Source organism: Chiloscyllium plagiosum, chromosome 20, assembly GCF_004010195.1.
Source record: "Chiloscyllium plagiosum isolate BGI_BamShark_2017 chromosome 20, ASM401019v2, whole genome shotgun sequence".
Taxonomy (NCBI): Eukaryota; Metazoa; Chordata; class Chondrichthyes; order Orectolobiformes; family Hemiscylliidae; genus Chiloscyllium; species Chiloscyllium plagiosum.
Genome location: NC_057729.1, coordinates 36,353,150 through 36,363,660, shown reverse-complemented (window position 1 = coordinate 36,363,660; position 10,511 = coordinate 36,353,150). Strand labels below are relative to the sequence as shown.

The window sequence follows — 10,511 nt, the reverse complement described above, 5'->3', positions numbered from 1 at the left end:
ACCTCAAAATTACCCTGAGAAGGGGAAGCTTTCTCAAAATTCGAACAGGTGAAGCCAGCTGTCCCAGGCTGCTACTTTGTAGTAAATGTAAGTGCTTTTCTACACTAACAGAATTCTACACTAATAAAAAGATGTCTTGCCTGCAACACAAATCTGGTATGAATCTCAGTGCCAGAATGTTGCTACGTATGTAAGGCCATACATCTCAGAGATTTGTACACCATATCAAACATGTGCTGCTGACCATTTGCAGTGGTGCTCATGCAGCCTGTGCTTGCAAGCCTTAGAATACCATGTCCAACATTAGAAGTGATCCTACCAATGTTTACTGAGAAAACTTGAAAATGCTAAGAATTACATTGGAAATCAGTTTAAGACAGTCAAGGTCACAGTTTGACACATTTTCACAGGACCCTGTCCTATGTAAGCAAGAAGCATTTGCACGTATTTTTCACATTTTCCTATGAGAAAGTAATCAGAGAAACTGTCAATCTCTGCTGCCTTCTCATGGAAATACCCAAATGAATCAGTAATCCTGAGAACTCTGGTTACTTGTGTCCTTGTCAAAGACCAAAAGCCTCAACTTAATGTCTCCTTTTAGCAGTGTACAAGCAACATAGCTGTAATTAACGCAGAATTTCAAACATACATCGTGCAGTGTTTGTGTGGAGATAAATTCAAGTGAAGCATAAACGGTTGGAAAGAAAAAAATTCCTCATGCAGCAAGTAGTTTAATAGACGTCACAAGCAGGAAATGGACAACAGTGTAGGAACAGCTGCAGGGCGATGGCTTTCTGATAAACTGCTTCGACACAGGTGTGATGTATTTAGTACAAATAGTAATAATTCAAGAGTTGCTTCATATCCCACAATTTCTCCCAGCAAAAATATACACAACTCTTTGAACATAGCTGTGAATGTACTACCCCGATAGGGGAAACAGCTGCAGAATTGCTGTGATGCATTTTATCATTTGAACAGCTTGTTGCTTAGTTTGGAATCTAACATTGTAGTTGACCTTAAGGTGTGTTGGGTCTACAAGGGTCTTCTGCTTACCTGTTAAAAGGTGTTTTACTGATGAGTAATACTACATCTGAGATCTGATCAGACAATAGGCCAGAACACACATTCCACTAATCACATGACATTACAAAACCAGACTGGCTCAGTTGCTATTAGCAACAATGTTATAAGATTTAAGCCATTCTTACAACATTGGATTTTCAATACTATTACAAGAACCAACTGAATGTACAGCCTGAAGCTCTCTAGCATGGAATTGGAAGTCACCCTATTGGTGTCTCTTCAAAAGCAGCAGCACCATCTTTCAAGTGAAAGTGGATACAATAAGATCTGTAGAGGGTCCATGGGACTTCTTTCCCATCTAAATGAACTGCAGAAGATCAACTTTGAGAAATAACACTTTAATGTTGCAGTCCTCAACTAATTTATAAATTAGAGGGCACACAACACAACTAATTTTATTTATTCTGTTTATTACCTGAAAACATAATTAAAGTTACTAGAATTGTGTTAATATCAATCTGCAAATCCACTACACAATATTTCACAACATCAAGGTTTGCCAAGTCAACTTGAAATATAAACATGGAACAAATTTAAAATAAAAGACAGTGCATTAATAATAAAACAGCTGTAATTTATAGATCACATCCTAGGGGTCGGGGGGTTACAACTTAGTTTGCTGAAGAATAATTCCTATAAAGACATGGTTTGCAATCCCATAGCATTATTTACAGTAAATCTGAACATGGTGTCTTCACCATCATTCTCCTTATACTCTTTAACTTCTGACAGAAGTTAATGTGGTACAACAGGAAAAGGAGCTGATGACACGAAGGCAATGTTTTTAGGTGGTCGGTGCTGGTCTTAAGAGGGATTCATCAAAGATTGTTGACTACCTTTGAGGTGATGGTTTACAAGACTGCAAGGGAATTTTCTGAGTTCAGATATTTGATGTAGGTAAATTTTGTGTTGTGATTTCACCCTCATTTTCTGTTTCATCTTCCCATTCTTACTGTCTGTTAACAACTCCTGTTTACACAAGGTTTGTGAAGGTTTGTAGCTCAGGTTGAGGTTTAGGGTGTAGGTTTGCTCGCTGAGCTGTAGGTTTGATATCCAGACGTTTCATTTTGAAACAAAAACTAACAAACTTAAAAGACCCAGTACAACCCATGGACAAAACCAACATCATCTATAAAATTCCATGCAAGGACTGCCATAAACACCGCGTAGGACAAACAGGAAGAAAGTTAGCCACCAGGATACATGAACACCAGCTAGCCACAAAAAGACACGACCCCCTCTCCCTCGTAGCCCTACACACGGATGAAAAGAAAACCCACCATTTCGACTGGGACAACACATCTATCCTGGGACACCACCAGGATACATGAACACCAGCTAGCCACAAAAAGACACGACCCCCTCTCCCTCGTAGCCCTACACACGGATGAAAAAAAAAACCCACCATTTCGACTGGGACAACACATCTATCCTGGGACAGGCTAAGCAAAGACATGCCAGAGAATTCCTAGAGGCCTGGCACTCCAACCTCAACGCCATAAACAAGCACATAGATCTGGATGCCATCTATCAACCCCTCAGAAAACAAACAGGAAATGACATCACCACAAACCCCAGGAACCTCATCCAGGAGAAAGATACAAATAGAAAGCAGGAGACAACAGCTTTGCTTCACTTGGTGGTCGCCACTGATGATGTTACCTAGCCAGGTAATGAAACGTCTGGATATCAAACCTACACCCTAAACTCCTGTTTACCTCAAACCACCAATGGCAGTAGTTGCACAAATGAAGTATTCATGAAGAGAAAAGGAGGCCAGAATTCCAAAGAACAACAAAATTTGCTATTATATGCTTTGAAGGGTCAACTTAATGAAATGATCGCATCTGAAATTAATCTGATTAATCATTTTTTTAAAACAAAAAAAAATTATGGCCACACCACAGAGAAAACCAAGATCTTATATTGGATCATGTAGAAGCAGCAATAGCCTTTGGGATTGGGAGGACTGCACGGTTAGTCCGCATATCAAGGAATACCTTGATGTTACAAAACTTCTGTAAAGGAAGCGAGCTAAACAAAAAGGATCTGCTAGATACAAAGCCTTAACATAGATAAATCATTCTGTTCTTGGGGGACCTTCAACAGTGATACAAGACTTCTGACATTGTGGAATGACAGTAAGTCCTCCTCATTTTTTAGCTATGTATTTGAATCATCACAATATTAAACCAAATAAAGGTTGTAGCTAATAACAATTAAATCAAACAAAAAAAATTGAAACAAACAAACAAAAACAAATTGTTGTAGAAACTCAACAAGTCTAGTGCATCTGCAGAGAGCAAACACAGATAATATTTCAAGTTCGGTGACCTTCAGGCAAAAAATTGATATGAGGGGAACCATCTAAGTGAGTGCTGTCATTGTGTCTGTGTGACCATATGAATTTGGGAGTCAAAAATTGCTTATGAAAATACTTCATCGAGAAAAACTCATCAGTAGTTAATCTAGACTTCATTTATATGAAAAGCTTTAATTGGAGTAGATATCACCAACATATTTAACAGTTAATCCATTGCATTTGCAAACATCAATACCTTCATTTTTATTTGATAAAAAGTATGGCTTTGTACACCTTGAGTTGTTCCACATAAACAAAGGTTTACCATAAAATCTGGTAAATAAACAATCCCTATAGTTATCAGAGGCAAAGCTGCAACTAATGCTTCATGAATTACAAGGATAATCCCACTTGTTTGTTATTTCTCTGCCAATAAGTAAATTTTCCCTGATTTTATTGTTTTTAAAGGTCACATACCCATAATTGTTAACAGTCCAAACAGATAGAGACAATTCTAATGTAAAGTGATATGGGACAGGGAAAGCAAAATAAACAGAATACTGCCTGATATTTTAGACAATTCAGAATGGGAACTACTCATCAATAAATTCATTTTCATTTGTTTGAATAACTGAATAATTGTTGTATAAACATTAAAGCATTTGTTTAAACTAAAGTTTAAAACAGTCTTGGAATGTTTGGTTGTTATACTGACATTGAAGCAAAGAAAAAATGCTTGTATAAAAATACAGAGAGGACATTGAAAATAAAGTGAAATGTTTAAAAAGTGATGCGTTTTTAAAAAGGTTATAGAAACGTAATCAACTTATTGCTAATGGACAGCCTATTCATATTAATTCTCTGTTACAAGATATGCATTAAATATCTAACAAGACAATCACCCACAACTTAATCATCACCATAATCTTCATAATGCTTCTTCTGGTCCTTTACCCATAGGCTTCCCATAGATCTGGAATGCCCTTTCCCCAGGCATGCACATATACCTGTGTACACGACAATTTGAATTGAGAAACACACTGCTTTAAGCTGTTCTACATCTGTTGCTGAAGAGTTCTTCTATAACTGTCCCATCTGCAAGAGTTGATGTATCTCCAAGTTCTCTCTCATTTCGGGCAATCTGCCTCAGAATGCGTCTCATAATTTTACCTTTATGGGGGGGGGGGGGTGGAAGTCAAAAGCTCAATATAAAATTTTTAAACATATATAATTTTGGATAAATTATTTACACGATATACCGTACCAGAACGGGTTTTGGGCAATCCAGGAGCATTCTGTATATAGTCAGGAGTGGCAATGGGTCCTATTTTAACTCGAACTGCAATATACAAAAATAAAATTGTTAATGGAAAGGGACATTTCCATTAAATTGCAAAGCATAGTTAAAGTTAGAAAATTCCCTTGATTCATTGCATAAGTTCAGATAACATTGTGTGAACTTACAGAGAGCAAGATTATAGTGTGAATGTAACCTACAGGTAGAAAACCAGCATTTGAGCAAGACATTATACTCAATGATTTGGTAATGATTCTTTTGTCCAAAAATTAGGCTACACACATCCATTTGATTCATTGAAATCAGAAAGGTAATTGTTGTGGTTCTGTTCGCCGAGCTGGAAATTTTTGTTGCAAACGTTTCGTCTCCTATCTAGGTGACATCCTCAGTGCTTGGGACCCTACTGTGAAGCGCTTCTGTGGTGTTTCCTCCGGCATTTATAGTGGCCTGTCCCTGCCGCTTCTGGTTGTCAGTTTCAGCTGGGACAACACTACCATTATAGGGCAAGCCAAACAGAGAACAGCCAGGGAATTCCTAGAAGCTTGGCACTCATCCACAAACTTCATCAACAAACACATAGACCTGGACCCTATATACCGGCCACTACAGCGGACAGGTGAAACTGACAACCGGAAGCGGCAGGGACAGGCCACTATAAATGCCGGAGGAAACACGACAGAAGCGCTTCACAGGAGGCTCCCAAGAACTGACTCATCCACAAACTCCATCAACAAACACATAGACCTGGACCCAATACCGGCCACTACAGTGTACAGCTGAAACTGACAACCGGAAGCGGCAGGGACAGGCCACTATAAATGCCGGAGGAAACACCACAGAAGCGCTTCACAGGAGGCTCCCAAGCACTGAGGATGTCACCTCGACAGGGGACGAAACGTTTGCAACAAAAATTTCCAGCTCGGCAAACAGAACCACAACAACGAGCACCCGAGCTACAAATCTTTACCCAAACTTTGATCAGAAAGGTAATCTTGGTTAAAGGACATAAGTATCATAATTACCAGGAAGAAGAAACCATGAAGAGTTCTAGACCTTTGTCTTAACACCCCCATCTAATAATCTATTTACACTTCGAGCAGTATTATGGCATGTGGTTCACAGTTCAAAATAATCATATTTTTAAGCCAAATTGCTGGAGCTTCAAACATATTTCTCAAATCACACCATATGTTACAGGCTCATGAGATCAAAATCCTGAAATTCCCTCCTGAAGGACACTGTGGGTCTACCTACAACACTTAGATTGCAGTGGTTCAAGAAGGCAACTCACCACCATCTTTTCAAGGGCAACTAGGGACAGGCAAGAAATGCTGGCCCAGCCAACAATGCCCACATCACACAAGTGAAAAATATTTTTAAAAAAGTTAAAAAGATTCATACATTGCTAGTTTGATACCCAGACTGTAGCACAATCAAAAGTTATGTAAACTCTGGTTACTTAAAAAAGTGACCTAATGGACACCTTTTTCATGCAGAGGGTGGTACATGTATGGAATGAGCTGCCAGAGGAAGTGGTGGAGGCTAGTACAATTGCAACATTTCAAAGGCATCTGGATGGGTGCATATATGGAAAGGGTTTAGAGGATATGGGCTGGTTGCTGGCCGGCAGGACTAGACTGGGTTGGGATATCTGGTTGGCATGGACGAGTTGGACTGAAGGGTCTGTTTCCGTGCTGTACATCTCTATGACTTTTAACATATGTATGACCATATATTTTAAATCATATTGGAATAATTATAATAGGTTTAGTTAATGAAGTCAGTTTAGGATAGATGAGATGACCTGGGGGCGTCGAGGTAGCGGAGGAAATGGTGGGGGGTGGTGCCAGTGTACCTGCGGAAGATGGACTGTTCCACATATCCGACGAAGAGGCAGGCATAGCTGGGGCCCATGCGGGTGCCCATGGCTACTCCTTTGGTTTGAAGGAAGTGGGAGGATTGGAACGACCAGTTCAATCAGTCGAAGGAGGGTGTCAGTGGAAGGGTACTGGTTAGGCTGGCGGGAAAGGAAGAAGCGGAGGGCTTGGAGGCCTTTGTGATGGCGGATGGAAGTGTATTGGGACTGGATGTCCATCGTGAAGATAAGGTGTTGGGGGCCGGGGAAGCGAAAATCATGGAGGAGATGGAGGGCGTGGATGGTGTCCCTAACGTAGATGGGGAGTTCTTGGACTAAGGGGGACAGGACAGTGTCGAGGTATGCAGAGAGGAGTTCGGTAGGGCAGGAGCAGGCTGAGACAATGGGTCGGCCGGAGCATCGGATAGATGACCACATGATGGATTAAGAGATATTTCATCAGAAGAAAGAAGAGACCCTACTATTCCTGCTGCTATAAAACAGTCCAGGATGTTCTGCAATGTCAGATCGCAGGATACATTAGGAACTTGTTTATTTCATAACAATAAATCTGCATCTTCTGTCAGACCAATTTCTAAGCAATACTCCCAACTGAAGTCTGGAATATGAACAGACAAGCTGACAAGACTGAAGTGGCAGGACACTGGTGTGCCTTTGGTGTTGGCAAGGATGTATGAGTATATCTCCTGCCAGTTTTTGGGACTGGGATTAGTGTTTGCAGAAGGGTATGGATTTCTAATCTTTCGCTGAAGAATTGTTATACATATTTAATGCAAATGTCCCACTCTTTTCCACAGGACAAAAAAGAAAATATCAGATTGCTAATTCTACACAAGCTAAGGCAGAGATTCAGGGAAATACATAAGAGGATGGCAACCAATTGGAATCACAAATTACTTTGAACAAAGCAGATCACACGTGACATATACAAAAATAAAATAGATTAATTATATTCTCCATCTACAGATACTTCATGTATAGTATAATGTTGTTTAAATTTATTATTACTGAGAACTTTGAACATTAATTTCGGGCTGGGGTTCTGGAGTTTGCAAGAGACTTTCAGAGTTACACAAAGTCAGACACTTGCATTTTTTCTGTATTTGCTGCGATTTTAACAGTGCCTTCCAGCAGACTGACACACATTACTTCAGAAATTAGGTTTGGGTATTTACAAATAAAAACGATGAAAACTGCCAACTTTGAATGGGAGGTGAACATCTAACATTACTAATATATTATAGCTGCAGTGTAACAAATGTAAAGGCTTACGTTTTGAGTTTTACATTAATGTCGGAAGATACTACTTCATACTGCCTAATAGCTTATAGGCTGCTTTCCAGCTTTAGAAATTTCACTGATGGGGAATGATTACTGAACAGTACATACACATTGCATATGCAGTTCCCTGCTTTCCCAAATGCAAACATGAAGCATGCAGGTAAAATTGACGGTGCCATGCACACCACTCAAATCCCTCACTACTTGGAGGAATGAAGTCACTACTGATTTAAAACTAAAGCGTTTCATCAGTGAAAGCCCTTAGAAATATTCAGGTTCAGCTCTACCAACCAGCCTCTTACTGCCAATTAAAGTTTCACAACTGATGGGTTAGTGACCTTTAAATCAATGTCCCACTGTATGTTGGAATGTTATTCTTATATCTTTTCAGTTCAACAACATTTTGACATGCACCTGAACACTTCTGCAAACAAGCATTTTCAGACAGTTTGTTAACGGTTAAAGTAATTATACTTCTGAGTCTTTTCAATAAGGCAATGACGAAATAGCTTTGGAAACTCTGGCAACTATGTAAACAGGACATAAACTAGACAGGAACTTTTTTTCTGAACATCTCTGAAAAAGCTCAGAACATCTTTTAAGCTTTCAGATTCCACAGGCCAGAAAGCCTCACAACTGCAAAAACTTTAAGATTACCTGTTGTAACCAAAATGATTGAAATAACTTTAGGGGAGGCACAGATGAAGAAACTTATAGCAGGGCCCCTCTCAAACAGCATCACAAAGCAGAGAGTTGAGGCAATTGCAGTTGTTCAGGAATTAAGACTGAGGGAGCACTTGAAATGTTCACCTGCCTTTGCTTTTCAAATTGCTGCAAATACTCAGGGGTGTGATCACACATATTGATTTTGCGCGATACAGACATTAAGATATTATTGTTGACAACATTCTGTTCTGTCTTCCACTTCCTGAGGATGAGCACAGGGACCATTCTGTGTGTTACATGGCTATATGGAGAAAAGAAATATTCCCTTGGATTCCCTGCTTGGAGTTTGTCCTGCTGCATTACAACCATGGTAAGCTGCAAGTCAGACCTGCATGCCTTGGGACAGAGAATTGCTCCATCTGAACTCACTGTATGATTTACAGTCAGCAGCTGGCCATGAAAGAACTGAGCACATAGCTAGGTTTTTTTTTAAAATTCATTCATGGGATGTAGACATCACTGGCTAGGTCAATGTGTTACCTCTCCTTAACTGTCCCTGTTGCCCATGGCACTTAAGAGTCAACTACATTCCTGAGGGTCTGGAGTCACATGTAGACCAGACCCAAAAAAGAATGGCAGCTTTTCATGCCAAAAGGACATTACTGAGCCAGATTGTTATAAAAAAAAAACTATCGATAATGGTTACATGGCCATCAACAGGCCTGATTTTTGCTCCAGATTTTTTTTTGTTCAATTCAAATTTCAGCTTCTGTACTTGAATCCAGGTACCCAGAACATTACTCTGGGTTTCTGGATTACTGATCCAGTCACTTGACCACATGACACCACGACCTCCCCATGAAGCCACATAATGGTGAACTACATTAAACCTCACCCTATTCATACACATCTGTCTGTAAAACTGCAGATGTAAGATCTGATCATGTTGTTACTTCACACTGAGGTCTGCAGGCTACTGGACTGAAGGGTACTACAGAAATATTTGAAACGGAGGGTTCAACTGCTTGCATCTGCAATTAACTACAAAAGAGTTCATTGGTTTCCTTTGTGATTAAAATATGATGTGGTTCCTTGCTTACGTCACAGATATATTTGGAAAGCTCAATGAATTGAATACAAGAATTAAACAAAAGAACACAAAGCTTCTGAAAATGAGTGACCAGCTCAAAACACTTGTGAAGAAAACTACATTCAGGAAGAGAAACATGCTGTGGTTAATCTTTTCTTTCTAAACTTTTCTGTGAAAATGATATCAGCGTTCCACTCGTACACTAACTGACCATTTCTATGTCTTGGCGATGCCTTTGCAACTTTTTTTCCCTGATATAGATATGGAAAAGTTTGCTTGGATCCAAAAAATCATTTTCAATGTCAGCCTGGATTCACTGACAGTTGAAATTGAGCAGCTGATTTGGGATTTTCTGTGATCAAAACTTAGGAAAACATTTTCCAGAGTATCGTCAATGGATTGGGCATGAAGAGTTACCACCCCTGACTTTGTAATGCATCATTTTCATTGCTGCCACTAGCCTTTGGCCATGGCCTAAGCAATAACCAACTCAACACCACCACCAAAATTACCTACATGCAGGAAGGTCTGGCCTGTCAATTCTCTCTGGTTGTCTTCATTTCTGTGCTGAAAATGTGTTGCTGGAAAAGCGCAGCAGGTCAGGCAGCATCCAGGGAACAGGAGAATCGACGTTTCGGGCATAAGCCCTTCTTCAGGAATGAGGAAAGTTTGTCCAGCAGGCTAAGATAAAAGGTAGGGAGGAGGGACTTGGGGGAGGGGCGTCGGAAATGTGATAAGTGGAAAGAGGTCAAGGTGAGGGTGATAGGTCAGACTGGGGTGGGGGCGGAGAGGTCAGGAAGAAGATTGCAGGTTAGGAAGGCAGTGCTGAGTTCGATGGATTTGACTGAGACAAGGTGGGGAGAGGGGAAATGAGGAAACATTGGGAAATCCGAGTTCATCCCTTGTGGTTAGA

At 40.1% G+C, this 10,511-nt stretch overlaps 1 protein-coding gene across 2 annotated transcripts in view; it reads right to left on the bottom strand.

Moving 5' to 3' along the window:
* Positions 1 to 2,969: 2,969 nt before the first annotated feature.
* acss2 (acyl-CoA synthetase short chain family member 2) overlaps positions 2,970 to 10,511 on the bottom strand; it is a 78,286-nt gene continuing 70,744 nt past the window's right edge. For both annotated transcript variants that reach the window (XM_043710550.1, XM_043710551.1), the window contains 2 exons: positions 4,653 to 4,727; positions 2,970 to 4,558 (listed from right to left, as the gene is read on the bottom strand). In XM_043710550.1, the coding sequence (XP_043566485.1) occupies positions 4,434 to 4,558; positions 4,653 to 4,727 (200 nt within the window). In that variant the 3' untranslated portion in view covers positions 2,970 to 4,433. The remainder of the gene's footprint in view (positions 4,559 to 4,652; positions 4,728 to 10,511) is intronic.